Source organism: Rattus norvegicus, chromosome 3 (assembly GCF_036323735.1).
Source record: "Rattus norvegicus strain BN/NHsdMcwi chromosome 3, GRCr8, whole genome shotgun sequence".
NCBI lineage: Eukaryota > Metazoa > Chordata > Mammalia > Rodentia > Muridae > Rattus > Rattus norvegicus.
The window spans coordinates 120,768,420-120,794,334 of record NC_086021.1 but is presented as its reverse complement, the minus strand read 5'-3'; the positions used below and the strand labels follow the sequence as shown (position 1 = coordinate 120,794,334).

Below are 25,915 nucleotides of genomic sequence, written 5' to 3'. Positions count from 1 at the left end.
GATGTGCAAGATTGTGGGGTTTGATCCTCAGCAGTACAGATAGGTAGACAGGTAGATGGATGGATGGATGGATGGATGGATGGATGGATGGATGGATGGATGGGTGGGTGAACGGATAGACTGGACAGATGGGCGGACAGACAGATAGTTGTAATCTCAGCAAGTCATTGAAAAGCCACTGTCATTTAGAAAATTAGAACCTGGAGTGCTTCAGGATGCCTACAGGTTCCTCTTCTGGTACGCTGAAGAGTGCCTTTTTCAACAATCGGGTGTTTAATGATCAGAATTTGCCTAGGTTTGTTTCTTTGCAGTCATACCGTCATCTGCCTCTTGTTACCGCTTACTCAAAACACATTTATTGTGTTTGCCACACACGTGTTGAACTATGGTAGCAGAGATCACATCTTACAAGGGAAATAGCATCAAGGGGAGACAAGGAAACAATGAGCAGGCATGGTAACTGTTTTACTTATATCAAACTTTACTCAGTTCCTCTTACGTCTGTCCTGTTGAGTATGACAGATTGCCATGTAGATAAGGGCCATTAGAGTCATGTGATACTGTAATTAACCAACTCAGGACCATAAACCTCATGGAATTGTAGCCTCACTGGACTACATTCATTGTGAGGGATGCAAGACAGTAGGTAGAATGGATGTTTCCAGTGCTGCAGTTGAGAGCATGCTTATGTGAAATAAATGTAAATTTTTAAACTGGATTGTAGGTCACATACAGTATTTCTTGAGACTTTGAAGAGAACAAGTTAACAACCTTTGTCTTTGCACCCTGACAAATACGACCCTATGTCCAGAAAGTAGAGGATATGGTCTTGACCAGTCATGTCACTGAGCTCAACAACTCAGATCCAGTCTCCTCACATTAACATTAAAGGGTCGAGCTGGTATGAGCACGAGGCATTCTTCAATAGGACAACAGCGCAGAACCAAGTATATTCTATTTGCTATAATGAAAACTCATCCAGAAACCAGTTTCAGTCAATGACCCTTCAGGGATAATTTAATAACACAACCTCTGGTCATTTTGCTACACTCATCCAGTGTACCTTATTAGGTGGAGAAATGACATGGACATTAATTTTTTAGAACTAAGGAGCCAGTTGTGTAGAATATAACATAGGTGTTTGTGGCGGAGGAGTGTCTGTAATCATACATGCAGACATAGAAGTCTGTTATGCTATGGTTAGGGTTGCCAATGCTGAAACGAAAGAGCATATTTGCACCACATACACATGTTCTTGACCGGGGTAGAGAACTGGAAGGGTCTAGGCAAACTAAAATCTTGTTCACATCACAATTACTATTCATGACAATGGGACTCTAACGCCATGGAAAGTGTGTAGTCCCGAGTTGGTAATTGCTTTATCACATGATTCAAATGCCCCCTATGCAGGTGGCAATCTGGCTTATTCAGTGACAGATACGCAAAAGGAACTGAGCAAAGTTTTGAGTGATGTTAAGAAATGGAAAATTCATATCCACATTGTTAGAGAAAATCAAATTGCCTTAGTATCCCCAAGTGCCTAAGAAGTACAAACTAATAGCGAAGCTCTTGTTCCAGTCAGCAAACCTGCCCATTCCAATGAGCACACACTGTGTTTTTGTTTCACAAAAAAAAAAAAAAAACCCAAAAAACTATCAAATCCTGATGATAAGGGTCATTTTACAAGGTTCCACAGCCAATGAAAATTTCTCCTTTCCACAGGAGGCCTTTCACCCTCTGCTTCAAACTGCCATCAAGTATTATATTTTGCAAGTTTAATATTCCACTTACATGTCTGGTTCTATTATTAAAGCCAAAATACTTTTTATAATCAGCCTATTATCAGGCACATGCCTTTAGATCCAACACTCTGGAACACCGAGGCAGGCAAATCTCTGAGTTTGAGGCCAGTCTTATCTACAGAGACAGTTCCAGGACATTCAGGGCTACAGAGAAACCCTGTATGGGTGAGGCATGGGGCTGGGGGGAAAAATAAAAACAAAACAAATCAATCAGCCTATTTAAATACTCTGTGACTGTCATTTACTTAAATTATCTTATTATCCTTTTTTAAAAAAAAAGATTTATTTATTTTATGTATATGAGTACACTGTAGCTGTCTTCAGACACACCAGAAGAGGGCATCATATCCCGTTACAGATGGTTGTGAGCCACCATGTGGTTGCTGGGAACTAAACTCAGGATCTCTGGAAGAGTGGCCAGTGCTCTTAACCACTGAGCCATCTCTCTAGTTTTATTATCTTTAATAAACAAATTTTTAAATATAATGTAGCAAATTTTCAAAGCCATATTGAAAGGAAAAGCAGTGTGAGAAAGGAATCTTTAGTGTCTTTGCGAGCATTCTGCTGAGCTGCAGAGGAGCAAAATGACTTTGGGCATCAATGGCTGAAGCCCTACAGGAAGGGCTGCTTCAGAGTGTCTGAGTCATTAAATCCATGCTCGCATGGGGTGAAACCCTCTCACATGCTGTGTTACCACCCAGAAGATGCTGTAAGTGATGTATATCACATCTTGATTTCTCACATTCAACTGAGGGCTGAATAAAGGGAGTTTGACTTAATATAAGACCCAAGTCTTATTTGGCATACTTTTATTAAGGAAAATATGTACGAGTAAAACATAATCTTTAAGAAATTACGATTAAAAGGGGCTGGAGAGAAGACTCAGTGGTAAGGAGCACTTGTTGCTTTTGTAGAGGACCTGGCCTCAGTTCCTGGCACCCACATCATGGCTAACGCCAGTCCCACAGCACCCAATGCCCTCTTGGCTTCCATGGTCTCTACATGCATATATTATACAGACAATATATGCATACAAAACATACATATACACAAAATAAAAAAATCACTTAAAACTTGTAATAAGAAGCATTTTTTTTTGTAAGTCATTGTTTTTGAGTTCAGGTTCTGAAGACTAATTTTATTCATATGCTTTTCAGAGGAACAATTATAAAAGACAGGTTTTTAAATAGAGAAATCAAGGTGTGATTTTTCTCCCTTCCTCTCAATTCCATTTTCTCCTAGCCAATCTGGGTATGAACTCTTGAAATGCTTTTCTTTAAAAATGTGACAAAGATGACAAAGTGAAATGCTGTCATTTGAAGAAAGGAGGGGTCAAAAGAGACAATGGTAAACCAAGTGGTCGGTAGGTGTTTTTCTCTACAGTTATATTCCATCTAATGAATAAGAAGGGACTAAATCCATGCATGAATATCTTGTATATTTGCACTGAAGAAATAAGCCTAGACACAAACTCCGCAGTGCCCATTAACCTCTCGAACCATTCAATGGGAACTTTGAAGTCCTGTACATGTAACACACAGCATGTTCAGCATCGATGGAGAATCCCTCCCTACCCAGTGTTAATCCTCACTAAATTAATACTTCATGTGGAACACACAAGCTAGAGAGATAAAACATGGTCATGTTGTTGGCGAAAACTCAATACGTGCAAAGTACAAGACAAGAAACTTAAGAGGTGCATCAATGGCAGTGTAGAGTGTCTGTTAGGATCTTCACCGAAAACAGCGTCAACAGGAAGCGTGAGTCAACCACCACACAGACAACCAAGTACACAATACCTGTATCTGTGATGAAACTGAGAGATTTTTGTTAATCACTTTCAAGAAGATGGTGCTACAGTTGTACTTGAGAAAAGCCCCTTCACCTTCCCTGGTAGTACTAATGTTTTTACAAGATGAATTACACAATGTCTTCGAGACACCTTTTTTGTAACAATCTAGTTGGTGGAAGGACTGTACTGTTGCAAACGTAACAATGGATTTTAAGTGGGTATTAGTTACCAGGGATTCACTGTAGCATTCGAACTTTTGGGCCTGTTTGAAAACTTTCACAATGTTCAAAAACCTTCAAAGGAACACTGTTACAGAATCAGAAGTGGATTGGCTGGAAATGTAGGCAAAAGGGAGGATGTACATGTATGAAAACGTCATGATGAAGCTGCAGTCTTCTATATTAACATGCATGGAGAAGCTACAGAGAATTTACAAGCTGGAGGGAAGAGATGGGAAAGACTTACCCTGTTGAATATCCTTCATTTCTAGATGTAAACTAGATATCAAGATTCCCACAGTTTGAGATCTCTTTCCATCCAATAACTTGATGATCTGTAATTTTAAATAAAAATAGAAAATGGAAACTCAAATGATCATGCAGTCATTCATAAAGAATACACACTAAAGACATTAAGATTTTAAGATTCACAGTGTGCTAATGGGAAAACTGACCCTTTATCACAGGCACATGACTTAATGCTTCAATGGAAAATAGTGTATCTGTAGTTACAGACATTTTAAAAGTAAAGAAAACGCCATGCAGAATTCAGAAGGCCTGACACGAACGACAAAAAGTTTAGAGTAATTTACCATGATTTTATGTTTTACTCTGATTTCTTTTACATTTTAAAAGACTGTGTCGCAAATGGATTGAACTAGAAAATATTATCCTGAGTGAGGTAACCCAATCACAGAAAAACACACATGGTATGCACTCACTGATAAGAGTAGATATTAGCCCAAAAGCTCAAATTACCCAAGATACAATCCACAGACCACATGAAGCTCAAGAAGAAGGATGACCAAAATGCAGATGCTTCATTCAGTCCCTCTTAAAAGGGGGAATGAAAATATCCATAGAAGCAGAATATATATATATATATATATACATATATATATATATATATATATATATATATATTCCCAATATTGATGAAGCCAAGTAGTGCATGCTGATGGGAGCCTGATATAGCTTTCTCCTGAGAGGCACAGCCAGAGCATGACAAATACAGAGGCGAACGCTAGCAGCAAACCATTGAACTGAGAACAGGATCCCAAATGGAGGAGTTAGAGAAAGGATTGAAGGAACTGAAGGGGCTTGCAATCCCATAAGAACAACAATACCAACCAACCAGAGCTCCCAGATACTAAACTATTACCCAAAGACTATACATGAACTGACCCAGGGCTCCAGCTGCATATGTAGCAGAGGATGACCATGTTGGGCACCAATGGGAGGAGAAGCCCTTTGGTCCTGCCAAGGCTGGAACCCCCAGTATAGGGGAATGTGGTAAAGGGGGTGGGAATGGGGGATGGTTGGGAAGGGGAACACCTTTATAGAAGAAGGGAAGGGGGATGGGATGGGGGGCTTATGTACGGGAAACTGGGAAAGGGAAGAACATTTGAAATGTAAATTTAAAAATATCCAAAGAAAAAAAAAGAGACTGTGCCTCATGGTGCAGACCAGTTTGGCCTAGGACTTATGACCTCTTGCTTCAGCCTCCTGAGAGCTGAAGCCACTATTGGCTACTTCGACCTCTTTCTTCAAAGACAAATATGACCCATGTATTCTGATGGTTGCTATGTAAAAGCAAGCTAATCTACCCCAACTTCATTGCCAGTCAGCCTATGAGGAAGGATGTTATCACAGAAAGCCTCCCTTGGTTAGAGAGAGCTGCCTGCCATTGGATGCCCCTGTTGTGTTCTTTTCTGAAATTGGTTCTGTTTCCACAAAACAGGGAGGGGGAAGTTAGAGTAATTGTGGCTCTGTCCCTACATATGTATCCAATGCTCTTTATGCTTCTGATGAGACCTTCATACACATGCTTCTAAGTTTCTACTTATCCAGTCTCGCTTTGCAGCATTAATCAGTTTCCCCTTCAAAACCAGAAATAAAAGGAAGAAAAACAATAAAATACACAATTATATATCTCAGATCCTCTTGGTTGATCACTGCTTTCTCTCAGTTTTGAAAAATGTGCTCTATGTGATTGAATTACTAGCGTGGGAAGCCCACAATAAGAAGTGCAGTCCTCTAAAGATCGGGTTTATAGAGCAGCTCCAAAACCTTTTCAGTCTGAATGATGTAAACTTTATCCTGAATGGCAAATTCCCAATATTATCTTCTCCCAGGTAAGTCAAGTCATCTCTGACTCTATTTGGTCTTCTCCATTGTTGGCGAGTTAATTATGAATTAAATGTAGTGGCTTGAACAGGAATGGCTCCCATGCACTCAAATATCTGAGTTCTTAGTTATTCGGGAATGGTGCTACTTGAGAGAGATTCAGGAGCTGTGGTTTGTTGGAGGAAGTGTGTCCCTAGGGTTGGGTGGTGGGGGGTTCAAATGCTCAAGCCAGGGCCAGTTTCTTGCTCTATTCCTACTGCCTGTGGATCAATGAGCTACCATGCTCTATGTCATGATGCTAATGGGCTAAACCTCGGAAACTATAAGCCAGCCCCAGTTCAATGTTCTCCTTTGCAAGAGATGCTATGGTCACTGAGGTGTGTCCTCACGGCAATAGAACACTGAACCGACTGAACTAATGAATTAATGTTCTTGCTTAGAACTCGCTAGACCCTCTACTACTACGTTAGCTGTGAACATGGGTGCCACTGACACGTTCCTGATCTCAGTGACAAAGGTTTCACTTGCTTGCCATTGATTACGTTTCATTTAAGCTCTTAAAACGTCTTCTTTATTATGCTCAAGTAATTCCCTTCTGTTATTCAGTATGATATCTTTAGTCATGAAATGTTTTGTACTAGTTAGATTGAGGTTTTGCTGTTTGTTTTGTTTTTGTTTTGTTTTTTTTATCAACACCAACTCAGTTAAGAAAATGCCTCTATCTGATTGGTCTATAGGCACATGTGCAGGGAATTTTATTGATTAATGATTGATGTGGGAGGTCCCAGCTCATTGTGGGTGGTGCCACCCTTGGACAGGTGATCCTGAATTGTATAAGAAAGCAGACTGAGAAAGTCATGAGGGAAAAACTAGTGAGCAGCATTCTTTTGTGATCCCTGCCTTTAGTTCCTCCCTCCAGGTTTCTGCCTTGAGTTCCTGCCCTGACTTCCTTCAGTGAGCGACTATTACTGTTTGGTCAGTGTTTTATCACTGGAATAGAAACTCTACTAAGACAGATGTCCGATTTTGTCAAATGTTCTATATCTTTTGAGATGAAGATGTGATAGTTATCTTTATCTTGCTACTGACATGGCATTACATACATACACACACACACACACACACACACACAGAGAGAGAGAGAGAGAGAGAGAGAGAGAGAGAGAGAAAGAGAGAGAGAGAGAGAGAGAATCATTTGAGTATCACAGAGCATCATAGAATCACATGACTGTGATACGATCCTCCCTATGTTATCTTGAGGTTGGCTTGCTAGAATTTTCTTTTGGAAGTATTCATCTGTATTAGCTAGGATTGGTGCTCTTCATTTCTTGTACTTCCTTTAGCATCAGAGTAACCCTCATTTCATAAGGAGAATGAACTTGCAGGTGTTACAACTTTAGAGTTTTGACTTTGTAAAGAAATGACCTGGAATTTCCTTGAGGTTTGGGAGTTTTCTCTCCTGGGAGATATTGGAGTTCTGGTCAACTTTCCAGAATAAAGTTGTTCAGATCTTCCATTTGTTCAAGACACTATCATGGTTTGGTTACAGGTTTCTAGGAATTGATCTATCTCATCCAGGTTACTCGAATTTTGGCATATTAAATGTGGATATATGTACATATATATTCATATTGGATTTTATATTTGTTCTCTCTGTGGCATCCTTATAAACTGTGCTTTTGGCTTTGAGTTCACATATTTGAGTCTCTTTTTTGTCTCTTTCCATTTAAAGATTTTCCATGTTTGTCATGGAAAAGAGTCCTAATGCGTTTTTTACCGTGTGTCCAATCCCTCTGTTATATACTCATGTTCAATGTTTGCTATTTCACCCTCTGCTGACTCTGGGCTTCATCTGCTCTACCTACACGCTGAGTGAAGTTATAGCTAGGATAGTTTTCAATGTGCTCGTTCAGACTTGTAAACCCTTTGCTATTTCTATTTTTGGTATCCAGTGAGGTTCCGAATGTTGTGTTTCGCTTTTGTTTGCCTCAAGCATTCTTTCTATTTTCCTTAGGACTTCTTCTTTAACTCACTGACTTAGTTACTCAGAAGTCTATTAACTCCGACTTCTCTCTTGTTTTTTTCCACTTCTCCTCCTGCTAGTTTTCATTCCATTGACGTCACAAAAGCTACTTGGTACACTTTCAACATCTTAAACTTGTTGAGACTTGTCTTGTGACCTAAAATTCTTTCAACCCTAGACAATGTTCCAATTGGGAAGAATGTGGGCTTCATTCCTGTTATCAGAATGCATGGCAGAACTGCCCCTGGGCAACCCCAGAGGACTGGCACCAGGGCTATCGCAGATATGCGAACCTACTGATATTCTAGCCTTTTAGTGTATACACTATTATTGTATGCTTAATAATTATTCATACCACCAATGCCTTGTAAGTTGCACATAGATCTCTGTTACACAGTATTGCTCAGGATATAATGGCAAGAAATACATCGGCCTGCGTTCAGTATAGATACAATTATCATAGTTCAAATGGGTGGACAAAAGGCAGACGGTGCTCCGTCGTTGCCGGAGAGACTAAGGACCTGGAAAGGCTGCAGCAGAGCGCGCCACCCTTACTCCATGTGTAAGGGCCCGCACAGTATGTGCTGCTAAAACTTTTCCTTCTGAGTCTTTTGGAGTAAAGTTGTGTCAGTCTGTTTCATAGAGTTGACATGGATACTGGATGTGTATATAGTTATAAGTACAAATATGTGTGGTGGGTCGCTATCTATCACTTCATACTGTCTATTTCTGTCTTTGGTGACAGTTTTTGACTTAAAGTCTATTCTGCACGGTCACGTTTTATATGAACGTGTAGCTTCTGTTTTTCCTTAGCTAAGGATTTTTTTCAGTTTTACTGATCTGTTCAGAGCAACACTGATTGTGTTTTTTTCTAAACCTGCACTTTCATGCTCGACGTGTGCTTACATCTAAGGGGAGTCTCTTGTGGGAAGCATACTGGCCAGCTTTTATTTTGTTGAATCTGTCAGCAATTCTTCCTTCAGATTGGAAAAAAATGCATCCAACTGTATTCACAGTCCTTATTGATAGAATGTATGTCTGCCAGCTTCTTAATTTCTCTGGTTTTCTTCCTTGTCCTTTTCTTCTCAGGCTTCTCCCTTTGGACTTGTTCATTTCTTACAGTGATATACTTTGGTTCCCTTGTTAGTTTCTTTGACGGGACTTTTGATAAGACCCAGTACAGTTAGCATAGGATTTACTTTCAATGCCCCATATTAGTAAAAGTCTGCTTCAAGCTGATCATTCACACACAAGGCTTCTTTCTACTCTTACTTCTCCATTTACTGGACACATTGTTACTGGTGTCACGAATTACATAGTCCTAACTGTGCAGTCAAGAATGCACAGTGGTTGAGCCTTCTATTTTTAAAAGCCCTGTGGCCCGGTTAAAAATTATTTGCTCAGGGGCTGGGGATTTAGCTCACTGGTAGAGCGCTTACCTAGGAAGCGCAAGGCCCTGGGTTCGGTCCCCAGCTCCGAAAAAAAGAACCAAAAAAAAAATTATTTGCTCAGAGCAAATCATATTTTATATTTATTTGGGCATTTGCTCCACCAATGAGCTTTGCACTCATATGGTTGTGCATGTCTGTGTGGTGCGAACACACACACACACACACACACACACACACACACACACACATTTCAGCTTACAGAATAATCGTCACTAAGTCAGGGTGAAGAACTTCTGTAGCTGCCCCTTGTCTTGCTCACTCTCCTTCATACCGAGGGACAGTTTGCTTGCATGCATTACTATTGGTTGGGAGTCTTTTAGTATTTGAAATGTGGCATCCTCTGGGCCTAGAAGTCATTGATGAAAATTTCACTGTCAGTTATGGCACTGTGCCCTTAAATGTAACAAGCAGCTTTTGTCTTCTGTTCAAAACTTTTTCTCTGCCTTTTCCTTCAAAAATTTAATTATAGTATATCCTTCCGTGTCCTGTTGGGTTATTCTCATTGGGATCCATTAGACATCTAGATTCAGGAAGCCCATTTTCATAACTAGTTTTAGACATTTTCTGCCCCCTCCCCTTTTCCCCCCAGTCTTCTCTTATTATGTGCTGACTCGTTGCTCGGTGACGTCATTTATCCTTTTAGACTTTTTTCACTCTTTCTCTTTTGCTCCATTGACTAGATACTTTCTTTAGCTTGAGATCACTGACTACCCCTTCTGCCCGGGTCCTGAAGCTTTGCAGTGATTTTTCAGATCAGTGATACGATTTCACTACTTCATAGTTTTTATTTGCTCATTTCAAATGCATACTGGCTCTGTTAGTTTCTCATCCTGTTCTTGCATCCTTTCCCAGCTCCCTGAACATCGCCATCACATTAATCTAAGAATTACTTGTCAAGTACAGCATGTGTGTTTGCAACTACAAATTCATCTCTGGTATTTCTTTTGTACCTTTGCTTGGTCCCAGCCTCTGTGTTTCTCTATATGCCTTGTGACTGTGTTGGTATATTTCTGGATAAAAAAAATCATTCCCCTCAGTCTTTCACTTTACAGATTGGTGTCAATAGGGAAGGCTCATGCCAATAAGCCAAATGACTAAGAATTCTTAAGTCCATGGAGGAGAATCCTACAGATATATGAACTCCCAAGTCCCCAGTGAAAGAGGTCTTAATGGCTACCCCAAACCTATTATGCTGCTTCCTCTGTTGTCTGGAGCATCATCACTTCTCTAGAGACTTGAACTGTTCCTAATTCATTTCTCTTCTCATTGGCCTCTAAGCATCTAGAGTATGTTAGGTCCTATGTACAGAATGAATTAGGTAAAAAAGAAATGATCTGGAAAAAAGAACACTGTATGCAACCTCCACTCTTCCCTCTCCTGTAACCCAGGGGAGAAGCCACTAAGCTGTGTTGGCCTCGGCTTGCTCACCACAGGTGCTCTGTAGCAGTGGCGAGCCACCCAGCCAGCTCTCTCGTTCCCAGTAGTCCCTACTCATGGAGTGCATGCTGGGTCTTGTCAGCACTCTTAAGTCAAGAAGACAGAAACCAGTCCCTGGGCAGACCTCCAAAATGCCAGAACGACACTGGTTGCATGCTCCAGCTTTTTCCTCCTTGGGAGAATCCAAGAGTTAGGGGTTTCCTCCAGTGTCCTCTGCCTTGAGGAAGGGAGAGTTACTGCAAATAAGTCTATGCCAGTCAGCACAGCCACCTGTGCTCACAGCCTCCCCGAACTTGGCATCCTTACCTCTTGGATTCACAGCAGAAACTGGTCCTCTGCAAACGCCACACCTTTTCCTAGCAGCTTTAATGTGATATCCTTTAGGGGAGAAGCAGCACTTCACTGATTTCTGATCAAGGAAACGTGTGCACCTGGGACAAGGAAGGGATGGCACTTTTGCCATCGCCCCATCAGCACGTGTTTCTGAGAGGCAGAGAGACACATAAAGAGAAGGGGGTGGCTAAAAGTGGCTGGTATGCACTAGGCATGTTGCCTGACCTTAGGGGGCTCACATGGCTGCAGTGAAAACATGAACCATTATTCTGAGGCTGATTCAGACCACACTACAATGGGCTTTGCTTCTCTTTCATAGTTGGAGGGCAGTACCAAGCGAACTACAATTTTAAATGTAAAGGGAGAAAAGGAAAGGGAGAAAAGAAATGTGTAAAATGTCTTCTATTATTCCAGTTATGCTAAATGACTCGTGGAAACAAATGGAAACAAAACAACAACACAACACACACATACACATAGACACACACACACACACACACACACACACACACACACACACACACACACACACTCTTAGAATTCTAAACAGACCAAAAGAAACTGCCATCCATATTTCAATCATTTCGAATTTAGTCAGACTGCCCATGCAGGCTGCAGGGAGCGAGTGTTACAAGTAAGGAGGTAAAGGGAACCGGAAGGCTGAGTGAGAGAGAGAAGGGAAGATATTTGATGGACTCTTTGGTTCTATCTCATTTGCCTCAGCAGGGTCCAAACACTGAAAACTCCATGCTAAAGACTCTGAGTGGCCAGATGTGAAGCCAAAGACAGAAGATACAGATCAAGGGTTCACAGAGATAGCTGTGCTGTGATTGTCTTTCTCTTTTTCTTTTGTGGATTTGCACTTTTAATGATGGAAACAGATGTCTTTGAGGCGGAGGTGCTGTGTGGAGTATGATGCTCGGGGATGGGCACACGGGTGCCGGAGGAGAACACCAGGTGCTATCATGCTCCGCCTTAGTCCTTTAAGATAGGATCTTCTTTTACTAACAGGCTGGCCAGCCACCACGCTCTCACATCATCAGCTTTTCTCTATCCCTATATGGGTTCCAGGCACACAATACCATGTCCAGCTTTTTATGTGAGTGCTTGAGATGTGAACTTAAATCCTCTGCTACCTGAGTCATCTCCCCAGCCCCACAAATGCCTTTTGACATTTAAGAAGTGCAAACTGCTAAAAAATACAAAGAGTGAAAATGCTCTCTTGTCTTCTGTTTTAACTCTTCAGTTACCTGCACTAGTAACGAGGGTTTTACCCCAGTCTACACCTGAACACGTGCCCACATGTGTCCAGCTTACGTATACAATATAGCGAGCAGTACACTGGCCTCGTAGCTCAGCAACAGAGTGTGTACCTAGCATAAGCATATGAGGTCCTGGGTTCACCAGCGAGAGAAGAAAGGCAAGTCTACATGTTTGTCTGTGCAGGCTTGTTTGTTTTGTTTTCTTTCTCATTCTTTAACTTTGTCCTATGTCAATTAAGGTAAAGCCACTTCGAAGCATGTGATATTAGTTGTGTCTTCTACTGAGGGACTTTTAGGGATTTCCCAAATGTTGCCAATTATTAAGATTGTTGCCATCACCATTCCGGTCTGAACCAGTGCCCTAAGCAGACATTAGGCACTGACTCTGCACCCACTCCTACAACACCCGGAGGGAGCCTGACTCCCAGGTGCTCTGAAGCACCCAGGGTCACAAGAGAGCCCACAACATCTGCCCCCAAACCTGCTGTAACACCTGGAGTAACTGGGTCCCCCAGGATCCAGGGATGCAGGCATGGTCTGAACCAGTGCCCTGAGCAGACCTTGGATGCTGGTTCTGGTTCTGCATCTAGTACCACAACACCCAGAGGAAGCTGATCTCCCAGGTGTTCTAACACACCCAGGATCACAGAGGAAGCTTGACTTCCAGGAGATTGGACACAACCAGGATCTCAGGATCATAGGATCCCAGAATCATAGGATCACCGAGAAAGCTGGACTCTGAGGAGTTCTGACACAGCCAGGATCACTGGAGGGCCAGGCTGCAGTCAGAGACAGCAAAGAGGCAAGAGGCCAACACAAGAACATAAGCAACAGAAACCAAGGCTACTTGGCATCATTAGAACTCAGTTCTCCCACTATAGCAAGTCCTGGATACCCATCACACCAGAAAAGCAAGATTTGGATTTAAAATCACATCTCATGATGATGATAGCAGACTCTAGGAAGGTCATAAATAACTCCTTTAAAGAAAGGTAAACAAGTAGAAGCCCTTAAAGAGGAAACCCAAAAATCCCTCAAAGAATCGCAGGAAAACACAACTCAAACAAGTGAAGGAATTGAACAAAACCATCCAGGATCTGAAAACGGAAATAGAAATAATAAAGAAATCACAAAGGGAGACAACCCTGGAGATAGAAAACCTAGGAAAGAGATCAGGAGTCATAGATGCAAGCATAACCAACAGAATACAAGAGATAGAAGAGAGAATCTCAGGGGTAGAAGAAACTATAGAAAACATTGACCGAACAGTCAAAGAAAAGGCAAAAATGCAAAAAACTCCTAACCCAAAACATCCAGGAAATCCAGGACACAATGAGAAGACCAAACCTAAGGATAATAGGTATAAAAGAGAGTGAAGATTCCCAACTTAAAGGGCCAGTAAATATCTTTAACAAAATTATAAAAGAAAACTTCCCTAACCTAAAGAAAGAGATACTCATGAACATACAAGAAGTCTATAGAACTCCAAATAGACTGGACCAGAAAAGAAACGCCTTCTGTCACATAATGATCAAAACACCAAATGCACAAAACAAAGAAAGAATATTAAAAGCAGTAAGGGAAAAAGGTCAAGTAACAGAGCAGACCTATCAGAATTACAACAAACTTCTCAATGGTGACTATGAAAGCCAGAAGATCCTGGACAGATGTCATACAGACCCTAAGAGAACACAAATGCCAAACCAGACTCCTAGACCCAGCAAAATTCTCAACTACCATAGATGGAGAAACCAAGATATTCCATGACAAAAACAAATTTACACAATATCTTTCTACAGATCCAGTCCTACAAAGGATAATACATGGAAAATTCCAACACAAGGAGGGAAACCACACCCTAGAAAAAGTAAGAAAGTAATCTTCTTTCAATAAGCCTAAAAGAAGATAGCCACACAAATGTAATTCTACCTCTAACAACAAAAATAACAGAAAACAACAATCACTTTTCCTTAATATCTCAACATCAACTGGGGGCTCAATTCCCCAATAAAAAGACATAGACTAACTGACTGGATATGTAAACAGGACCCAGCATTTTGCTGTATATAGGAAACACACCTCAGTGACAAAGACAGACACTATCTCAGAGTAAAAGGCTGGAAAAAAATTTTCCAAGCAAATGATCCCAAGAAACAAGCTGTCATAGCCATTCTAATATCAAATAAAATTGTCTTTCAACCAAAAGTAGTCAAAAAAAGATACGGAAGGACACTTTATACTTGCCAAAGGAAAAACTCTAACAAGATGAACTTTCAATTCTGAACATCTCTGCTCCAAATGCAAGGGCACCCACATTCATAAAAGAAATTTTACTAAAGCTCAAAGAACACATTGCACCTCACACAGTAATAGTGGAGACTTCAACACCCCACTCTCAGCAATGGACAGATCATGGAGACAGAAACTAAATGGAGACACAGTGAAACTAACAGAAGTTATGCAAATGGATTTAACAGATATCTACATAACATTTCATCCTAAAACAATAGAATATACCTTCTTTTTATTACCTCATGGTACCTTCTCCAAAACTGACCATATAATTAGTCACAAAACAGGCCTCAACAGATACAAGAATATTGAAATAACCCCATGCATTCTATCAGATCACCACAGACTAAGGCTGGTCTTCAATAACAACAAAAACGACAGAAAACCCACATACACATGGAAGCTGAACAAGGCTCTACTCAATGATAACTTGGTTAAAGAAGAAATAAAGAAAGAAATTAAAGACTTTTTGGAATTTAATGGAAATGAAGGCACAACATTCCCAAAACTTAGGGGACACAATGAAAGCAGTGATAAGAGGAAAACTCATAGCTCTGAGTGCCTCCAAAATTGGAGATAGCATCCATTATAGTAGCTTGACAGAACACCTGAAAGCTCTAGAACAAAAAGAAGCAAATACACCCAAGAGGAGTAGACGGCAGGAAATAATCAAACTCAGAGCTGAAATCAACCAAGTAGAAATAGAACCCGTGCTCTCGAATAAAATTATAAAATTCTTATGATTTTATCATGTAAGGCACATATATTCCTAGCCATTTCTTCCAAACAAAAAAGTCAGAGGTTTATTTCAGCTAAATACAAACTAAACTTTTCATCCCTTGAGGTACCCACTTTTTCCTCTCATGCACCTTTCTCAATTTGTCAGAATCTTCAAGCTCCATACTAGCAAGTGACTTTTCTTATGGAAGTATGTTACTTCATACCTGAAGAAAATTCCCATGTGCCCATTCTGAGCTACCTTTAACTATCTGCTGGCTGGAGAAGGCAGACAACATCCCATCACACTCCCCCGCACCAAGCTTGGGAAACTATTCATGACTCTTAACAAGAGACGCTTTATATCAAATCCTGAAGAATCAGTTTCTGAGGAATGTTAGCAAGCTCTCAGTTTATCTCAGTTCTATCTAGAGTCAGCAGAAATTGGCAGCACACAGCCTTCATCTTAGGTGTAATTACAGTCTGGGGAGAGAATGCGATTTGGGCAGCATTCTGCTGACCTACAAGCTGACCTTGTGCAGGGGCAAATTCACAGGTTGCATTAAACCCTATTAGACACGCCTAGTTTAAGGCAGAGCCTTTCCAGACTCTTGCCACATGCCTGGATTAGGACATGTCACATATGCACGCTATTACCGTGCCTAGGGAGCTCCGATGGAGAAAAGGCAAGCCCACTTTTCAGTGTTGGAACCTACATCTGGTCCAGTGTACACAACTGACATTTCTTACCTATATGAATTAAAATGAAATGCTGCCTCACAGAACAAGAATTAAGACAAAACCGAGAAGATGGATGGCCACACTGGAAAAACCACACCCTTGCCACTAACCTAGAAACATCATGATGGACAGACTGAGAAAGAATTCTTGGCAGATTCATGGAGACTTTTACCTCTACAGAAATCCATACATATTGCCAGCTTGCTGCCTGCACCTGGCAGATGACGCCAAGGGTAAAAGTAAAAATAGATGGTTCTGAACGGACCGTAAAAGCTGGACTCAGTCTCAGACAGAAGAAGAGTGTGTCACAGCAGTGAAACCAAGAGCCACGTCGACTCCTTCTCCAAAGGAGCCTTGTCTTTTGCTCAAGTCATCAAGATTGATTGCTACAGTTACATGTTTATGGACACCAGACACATTCGGATCTGTACACGTCCCCCAAATCATTTGCTCTTGGGCTTAGTTCACAGGCTTCAACACTGTTACTCTCAGTAGTGGGAATTTTGTTTCCCACGGAGTCTCAATTATCACAGATCCTGGGGGACAGGCCTTGTGTCCGCTTAGATAGATAGGAGAGTACATGCTTACCTTCACAACAATATATGTCACATATCTATGGGTGGGAGTCTTTCAAAGGTGTAGAATAATGGCCATGTGGCTTTTCTAGGTTATACTGGATGAAAGGACGGGGAGCATGCAGAAAAATGAGTGATTTGATTCTCCCCAAATTAAACCTCCAATAGGTGCAAACTCTGTTTTTGTTTTAATGTAATGCAGTTCTGATTCATTTCATCATAATCTTTAACATATGCAGGATACTTACTAAAATATACACTATTTTAGTTTTACTTATGTGTGTGTGGTGGGGGAGGGTTGTGCGTATGAGTACGGAGCCTGAGCAGCCCATATAGAAAGTCGAAGCCACAGAGCTGCAGAAAGTTGTTAACTTAATGTGGGGTCTCAGGACCAAGCACAGGTCCTCTGATAGAGCAGTGAGCATTCCTATCCGTGGGGCATCTCTCCAACCCCATGCTCCATTCCTGTGCTTTTGGACTGGCGATGATGCCTTGCATTTATCTTCGTTTCAATGCTCAGAAATATTCACACCCAGAAATATTGTGGGTTGTAAAAGGCTGCTGTTCATACTCATCCTGTGACAAGTTAGCTTTTCTTACTGTGACCTTTCCATTTCTCAGCCACAGGGCTCCAAAACAAGATAAGGGATATACACAACAGTCATTACAGAAGTCTTGTGCTGTTTTTTTGTTTGCTTTGAGATGTAGTCCAAGTATGACATCCATGGCTGGCCTCGAACTTGTGATCATCTAAGCCTCAGTATCCTGAGTGCTCAGAAGTCAGGCCTAAGACAATATATCCAGCTGCCTGGATTGGGTTTGAAAACAGGCATAATCTTCCATCCCAGAAGAAGAAACTAGAGCTGGGGGGTATGGCATAGTCACATGACACTTGTCTACCATGCACATGGCCTTGGGTTAAGTCTCCAGTGTGGAGGGCATGACACAAAAGGGGAGGTTCTAGGGACGGGACCCCACATCATAGCTATGCATATTCTTAGGACTCTGTGTTGGTTAACTGTCAATTTCACACAAGTTAGAGGCATCTGACAGGAGGGAATATTTGAGAAAATAGCTCCAAAAGACTGGTCTGTAGGTCCGCTAGTAGGGAATTCTCTTAGTTAGTGATTAATGTGGGAGACCCAGACCACTGTGGATGGAGCCTCTCCTGGGTTGGTGGCCCTGGGTTCTGTAGGAAAGCAGGCTGAGAAAGTCATCAAGACAGACCAGGAACTAGCACACCTCCATGCCTCCTGCATCAGCTCCTGCCTTCACGTTCCTGCCTTGATTGAGTTCTGTCCTAACTTCCTTCGAGGCTCTGACTTCCTTCAGTGATGCAGAGTGATGTCTCCTTTTCAGCCACAGAACCTCTGTAACCACTGTGGCATGCCCTCTGGTTTTGTTTTGGAACCCTGTGACTGAAAAATGTAAAGATCACACCGAATAAGACATGCTAACCTGTCATCTTCAGTTCCTAAAATAAACCATTTCCTCCCCATCTTGCTTTCGGCCATGCGGTTTAATCATGGTAACAGTAACTTCACCTGAGACAGACCCTTCCTGCCATTTCTCAGATGGAGGTGAACAACTACTTCTCTCTGCTGTGCCAATGGGAGAGAAGAGCTGGACCAGAATTGGCAGCCATCTTGCTTTCTCCCCTCAGAGACAGTAAGTGCTTCTTCCTTGGTCGCAGGCGCACGCATGCACACACACACACATGCACACACACTTGCTCCTAGGCAGGTGCCCAGGAAAATAAACGCAGACACAGGTCTTGCCTCTCTGCTTTTCCATGCTCCACCCCCTGCCACTGGCACCGCACCAGAGGAGCTAATTGGTTGGTTCGATGGTGCCATATCATGAAATGCCAACTGACTTGGTGCAAACAAGCCCCGGCTGCTGATGGCCAGTGTAGCCCAGCATGCTTCTGGGTAGAGGCCTCTGTCAACTGGTCTGATAATGCCATTAAAATGAGCTTTCCACACGCAGCCTGATAATCCGCCCCATTAAATGTCTCAAGGGAAACTGAGCTTCACTGTTCTGTAAGAATGTTAAGTCTGACTCTCTTCCATGGCCTTATTTTTGGGGACACATAAAATTGCCCAGATGAAGTTTACTTTAAGGATTTGGGCTCCTTACCAAGAAATGTGAAAAGGCAAATTGTCATCCTGTCCTGAGTCTGAGAACATATTTGGCAAATCTGTCCCCACACTGATGAGACTGAAAAAAATGCTTTTATTGGTTTAAAGGCTGGTGAAATCTGTCCTGAAAGCAAGCTCTGAGGAGGCCACTGCAGGTGAAGGCTATGGCCGTGATGGGGGAGCGGACAGGGGTGTGACAGGCAGTGGACATTTCTGAAGGCTTTACCACTTCTGTGTTAGAAAGAAAGCCCTTGAACCAAATCACATGTTTTTGTTTTTAGTTTTCTCTACTGATCATGAATCTTTTTTAAAAAATTGGATATTTTATGTATTTACATTTCAAATGTTATCTCCTTTCCCCCTCTCCCATCTCTCTTCCCCCTCACCGTTTCTATGAAGATGCTCCTCCTTCCACCCACCCACTCCTACCTCAACACCCTGGCATCCCCTACACTGAGGTATTCAGCCTTCTTAGGACTAAGGGCTTCTCCTCCTATTGATGCCAGATAATGTCATCCTCTGCTACATATGGGGCTGGAGTCATGGATCCCTCCACGTGTACTCTTTGGTTGGTGGTTTAGTCCCTGGGAGCTCTGGAGGGTCTGGTTGGTTGATATTGTTGCTCTTCCTGTGGGGTTGCAAACCCCTTCATATCCTTAAGTCCTGTCTCTAACTCCTCCTGTGCTCAGTCCGATGGTTGGCTGCAAGCATCCTCATCTGTATCAGTAGGGCTCTGGCAGAGCCTCTCAGGAGACATCCATATCAGGCTCCTGTCAACAAACACTTCTTGGCATCAGCAATAGTGACAGGGTTTGGGCATGAATCTTGAGAGCAGAAATGACCAGGAGAAACCATTGACTGTGGGTACCTTGATTTTTCAGGTTTGACGGTGAAGATTCATGAGACAAGGTTTGGCTGGTTTAGCTGCTGGTTTGTGGCAGAGTGTTAAGTTGGCCTTGAATGGCCATAGGACAGTGTTCTGATGCTTTTGGTAAGCTCCAGGGGCTGCTTACTCTAGTGCTCCATGGGTGGCACTGCAGTGGTGAGGTGATTGCACGGTGATGCTGTTTCCTGTAATTGATGGTGGGAGCTGTCTTGAATATGTCTGCATGTTTATGGTTCGTTTTATTCTTTGTGCATGTGTGTCTATATATGTGTACATGCATGTGCGTGTGTGGGTGACCACTGAGGTCAGGAGAGGCCATTTAATCGTCTGGAGCCACAGTTGGAGGTGGTTGTGAGCTGTCCAATGTGGGTGCTGGGAACTGAACTCCAGCCATCTGCAAGAGCAGTGTGCATTGTTAACTACTGAGCCATCTCTTCAGTCCTGTATGTTTATCAGCCCTAATGTTTGAGGTATCTTTTTTTTTCTGTTTATTAACTAGCTGGGAATATGTGCCAGTGTCAGTCTCCCCAGACTCATCCACATGCTTAGTCAATAGGATGGCAAAAAAAACTTTCTCATGTAAGGCAAATCCCAAGTACACAGACTACCGTATTACCCTCCCAAAAGCTCTGAGAACAAACGTTTGCATGACACCTCGACTTTCTGTCTCATCGATATATAATCTCCCATCTAAGGAGAAAACCTTGAACCCAGTCTCTTATATATCCTGGGTTGCTCCAATGCTGCGTTCATTTCCCAGGTCTGAAGTATTTACTAGCTGGTCTCCGGAAAAGAGCATATGCTAGTAATTACTCCAAGCTGCTTACAGATAATGGGCAACAGAGAAGTTATTATCCTCCATGTCATCATATGCCTTTGATATGATAATCATTGAATTCAAGATATCAGACATGATGGATGGCCTTTGATTTTAAGAATATCCAAGATGCAAATGGCCTGGCTTGTTCTGACTCCTCCAAATGGCCTGGCTTGTTCTGACTCCTCCACGGCTGGCGAAGATCAAGCCACAGTGAACAGTCCAGGCTTCAGGGTCTCCAGTCACTGGGTGGCCACAGGTGACCCAGAATTCACAGGAAGCACTTCCTCCTCTGAAGGTGCCGGAGGTGACGTCAGGGTTTCCTTTTGCAGATACACTTTACCTAGAGTGATTCTCAGGAGTATTAACTGGCCACCACTGCTGCAATGTATGTGACTCTTAATTCTCTGAGAAGCAGCCACTGGGATGGGCATCACAGAGTTTATTTTTGTTTTTTTTTTTCTTTTCTTTTTTTTGGAACTGGGGACCGAACCCAGGGCCTTCATCACAGAGTTTCTTGTGGCAGAGTTTTTTTTCCAAACACGTAAGACGATGATCCCAGAAGACATGTTAGAATAGAAAGCTGGAGAGTACTTTGTGTGCATGTGTGGCAGCTACTGAACTGCTAGGTTTTGTGGTGAGGACCCGAGAACAATGCCCCTTTAATTAGTCTCCTGGTCCTCCCTCCCACAGTATAACAGGTAAAGGGATGAAATGCCTGTTCCTTGCCTGCTCAGTCTTCCTGTAAAAGGTGTGGCACTGGGTCGTATGATCTCTATTGAGCACCATTCCTAGAGCGAGATTCTAATCTACCAATTCCAGAATCACAAACGTAAGCCCCTTAAGATTTCTTCAAATGGAAGAAATTAGTTCATAATAAACACGCAGAAAGTGATTTGTGTAGTCACGCAAGCATCTTGTGTTCTATCACTTGAAATATATCCCACCTTAAAAAGTCAAAAAGCCATCCACAATACTTTGGAACACTGAACATCTGCCCTGCAATATTTCATCTAGGCCAGCCACATCTTCCATTTAATTACACATAGATAGCAATTATGTAACCATGTGCTGCTTCGAATTTTATTTGCCTTTTTTTCTTTAAAATGGTTGCCACAAGCATATAATCCTATAAAATTCTTTAGTTTTTCTTATTCTTGAACTTGAGACAAATGTGATTTTTCTTTAGAGAATATTTTATTGAATGTCATATTGAAGAATCATCATTGTTGGCCAGCTCAGCACTTGTGGAAGCTTGCTAGTTGGAGAACAACTGTGCTAAACACCAAGTTCCTAAACCAATCTGGGATACAAGCAAAACAAAGATCACAGAGAATCACTGGTGCGGGTGACAGTGGCTAAAATCACTCTTTTTATAGTTGTATAGTCTTCTATACTCTACATGAGTTCGTTTATCCATTCTAGCATTGACAAACATTGCTGTTGTCTTCACATTTTGCTTTAACAGAGGCTTCACAAACACGTTTGTGCGTCTCTCCTTGGACAAATGTGTGAAAATCTGGATAGAGGGTGTATACAGCTTATATTTACTAGACAGAGCTACCCTGCCTTCCAAGCATGAGGATCATTGGAATCCAAGTAGTGGAGTTACTACTCTTCTTAGCAGTTCCAGTATTTTAGAATTAGACTTTTCCATTGTTTTTTAAGCCTACAAGTCCTAAATGGACTTCAGTTTAGTTACACACACACACACACACACACACACACACACACACACACACGCAGCGCGCGCGGTAGTTGTGCATCCCAAGTTTATTGGCAACTCATTCTATAAGTTTGGCCAAATTTATGTATTACTTATTTAGTGTGTATATCTTTGTGGGAGGGTACACACAGTGGTACATTTGTGCTGGTCAGAGGACAATACAGGACTGAGCTCTCACTTTCCACTGTGAAGGTTCCAGGGATCAAATGTGCCAAGTGCCTTTATCTGCTGATATCGTCCTTTATTACCTCTCTGTTGGAAGTGGGATCTTTTTAGTGAGAACCCCACACACACATTTTAGAACATGGTAATTTGTTAACATGCATTTCAGATATGCTCTGCAGGCTTGTGAGTGAATTTTCCCACTCTACAGTGTTTACTCACAAGTGAGCATTCTTTATTTTAATGGAATCACCATTCCTCTTTTGATAATGTCTTCTTTACCTTTTCCATATGGGATCAGAAGGTATGGGTCTATATATAGTCTTTTCTAAAACAGTATTTTTTCTTACCTTGACAACCTTATAATTGGTTTTTATTTATTAAGTGAAGCTGGGTTTTGTTTTATCTCCTTTCATGCAACATATATTCAACTTCTAAAATATGTTTTTCAATAGTTAATTTTGTCCATGGGTTTGAGACCCTCATTCTCATAGACTGTTCTTCTGCGTGCTCAGACAGCCCTCCCTTATTTTGTACTATCTTTCCCACTGCTTTCTATACTATCCTACAAAATCTTGTATCATTTTCTTGCTATGGAGTATAAGGGGTCTTCCACTCAATTCTTACTTTTATTTATTTTGGGGAGTTTTTGGGCTGTTTTGAAAATTTTTCTTTTAAATAAATTTTAAAGTCAATTCCTTAAATACCAAGTAATCCTATTTGTTTTGGCTGGAGAACTTTGAAGCGAATCTTGTGTAGCTGACATAATGCTTGTTCTTCATAATGACAATTTGCCCCTTCTCCTTTTGTTTAGGTCTACTTAGATGTTTCCAAGGAAGGTAATTTATACTAGTTGTGCTTAGACTTATCCTGGGATATTTAATGTTCCTAGAATAGTACTTTGACAAGTCAAATGGCAAGCTCCTCACTGCTAATACATGAAGTGCAATTGGTTGTTGTAAAACAACATTATATCTAACTTGCACGCCATATTCTCTTATGTCTACGTTGAAGTCAGCAGTAGGGAGTTTCTTTTTTAAAAAGATGTATTTATTATATTTATATGACTACACTGTAGCTGTTTTCAGACACACCCGAAGAGGGCATCAGATCCCATTACAAATGGTTGTGAGCCACCATGTGGTTGCTGGGAATTGAACTCAAGACCTCTGGAAGAGCAGTCAGTGCTCTTAACCACTGAGCCATCTCACCAGACCCGGTAAGGGAGTTTCTACACTGAGAATAAGCTCCAGAAACACTCTCATTATATCTCTACCTTCGCAACATGGTTTATTTATGATTCCTTTGCTGAGAACAATGGCTTGAATCTCCACCACAATCATAAACAAAAGCAGTAGATGCAGGTGTGCCTGTTTTATTCTGATTTCAAGAAAGCCTTAAAATTCTCAACAAATATACCTTTACCTTGTGTCTTTTTAGTAGGTGCTTTGTTGAACATTAACCATGCTCTTTTCCACTCATAGTTGCTATAAAATTTCATTGTACATCATAACGACATTTAGCCAAAATAGTTCTGCATCATTTTTTGATAATCATATTGTTTTCTTCCCTTAATCTGTTAACAACCCATTAATCTATAAAAGCACTGTGCAATTCTGAATTAAATGTTTCTGTCTGAAACAAGTCATGTCAATCATCACACGATTTTTAGGCTATGCTGCATTCCGTTTGTTAATATTCCGGCCAGGACTTTTGTTTCTACCTTTGTGGGTTTCCCTGTATCTGACCCAGGTCCTTGTCTGGTAGCACCATCAAGGACATGGATACTATCCATGACGTTAACATGATGCTCAATTCCCTGAAGCACTGTGTCTAGGGAAAGTTAGTAGCAATAAAACCATATGGTCCTGGCCCGTGCTGTGTGTGATGATTTGAACCTACTAATCTAATTTCCTTAATATTTATAGAATCATCCAGGTGCCTGGTTTCTTCTTGGCTGTTCTGATAGGGGATATTTTTCTAGGGAGTTACTTCATGCTATTTCATTTCCTGGCAAGAGTTAGCCCCTGGTCCACCACATACACCTCCTGTGTGTTGGGAGTGACCTGCATCCTTATTTCCCAACACCGTTTACTTGTTCATTTTCCCCAACTCTGCTGACCTTGTGAATACTGGTGATGTTTGCAAATAAATTGTTGTCTGTATTAATTTGCTGTGCTATGGTTACATTTGCTAAAATTTCCATTCTTATGTTATTTTAAATGCACAGAGTTCATCCCCATGCAACTGGAAATTGCAAAACCAGCTTTCTCTTATTAACTCAAAATTTCCTTCTAATTCCTTTGGTTCTTCTGTATGTTTCTTTCTATTGTTCTAGTCATTAATTTTGGAAGCTTCACATTTTTATCTTTGTTTTATTCTGACTTAAATATACACAACCATACATTTCAGCTTCACCTTTGAATTTTCACATGCGCTCTTTTAATTTTTGTGGTAACTATTCTCCAAATTCTGTTACACTTAATTTCTTAGCTCATGACTAGTATTGATGACTACGGTTTTGAAAACAAAAGTGTTTCTTATTTACATGTGTAAATTGTTTGGTTGTTTAATGAGTGAGTGAATGAATGATTTCTAACATTACCTCACTTACTGAAGGATGTACACCCTGTGGAAAAGGTCTCATCATCTGGGACATTTGCAATGCTCTTCCGTATGATTTCTAAGACTGCTTCAAAACAAAGTTTCTTGACTTGCCAGGCACAGGGCCTCACCTCTATAATTCTAGAATTCAGAGGCTGAGGACAGAGGTTCTGTATGAATTGTAAGTCAGTCTGAATGAGACCCTGCCTCAAAACCCTACATCAAAAATAACAACAAAAAAATCCTGCTTTAAAAAAAAAAGTACACACATGTATAAACGTGGCAGTTAATTCAGTGAACTTGTTAGCAGAAGATTAACCCTAGGGCAGCATCATAATAAAGGGTTGCATCATCCCCTAAGTCAGCCATTTTATTTATATGTCTGCGCTATTTGTTTGTAGGTCGTTGAAGTCTACAAAGACTGAAGGAGCCACACCATGCTACCTGTCACACTGGCCATGTCCCTTTACGCTCTACCATGAACCACTGTGCGTTACATGAAAGCCACTAAAAATACTGCCAAGGAGCAGAGGGACATTTTGTTATCCTTTGTTCTAGCCTGTGGTTTTCTTTCTCGGCATTGAGGGTATTCATCTCCAGCCTCTGGCTGGAATTCCTTCATTTTAATTGCATACTTGTGCCCCAGCAGGGCCCACACAAACACAAAGGTAGAACAAAATGGATTTCTGCTAAGCCAGTGGGGCCCAAGAATCACTGAGTGAGGGAGGAGACGCCTGGTATAACCCAGTCTTCTGCTATCCTTCGGAATGACACTGAAGGGGCCCATTATCGTTGCTGTTTCTGGTGAT

At 41.4% G+C, this 25,915-nt stretch overlaps 1 protein-coding gene across 9 annotated transcripts in view; it reads right to left on the bottom strand.

Annotated features, from left to right (window-relative positions):
• Fmn1 (formin 1) overlaps window positions 1-25,915 on the bottom strand; it is a 384,534-nt gene that overhangs the window by 145,644 nt on the left and 212,975 nt on the right. For all 9 annotated transcript variants that reach the window (XM_063285290.1, XM_039106467.2, XM_063285289.1 and 6 more), the window contains one exon: window positions 4,060-4,147. In XM_063285290.1, the coding sequence (XP_063141360.1) occupies window positions 4,060-4,147 (88 nt within the window). The remainder of the gene's footprint in view (window positions 1-4,059; window positions 4,148-25,915) is intronic.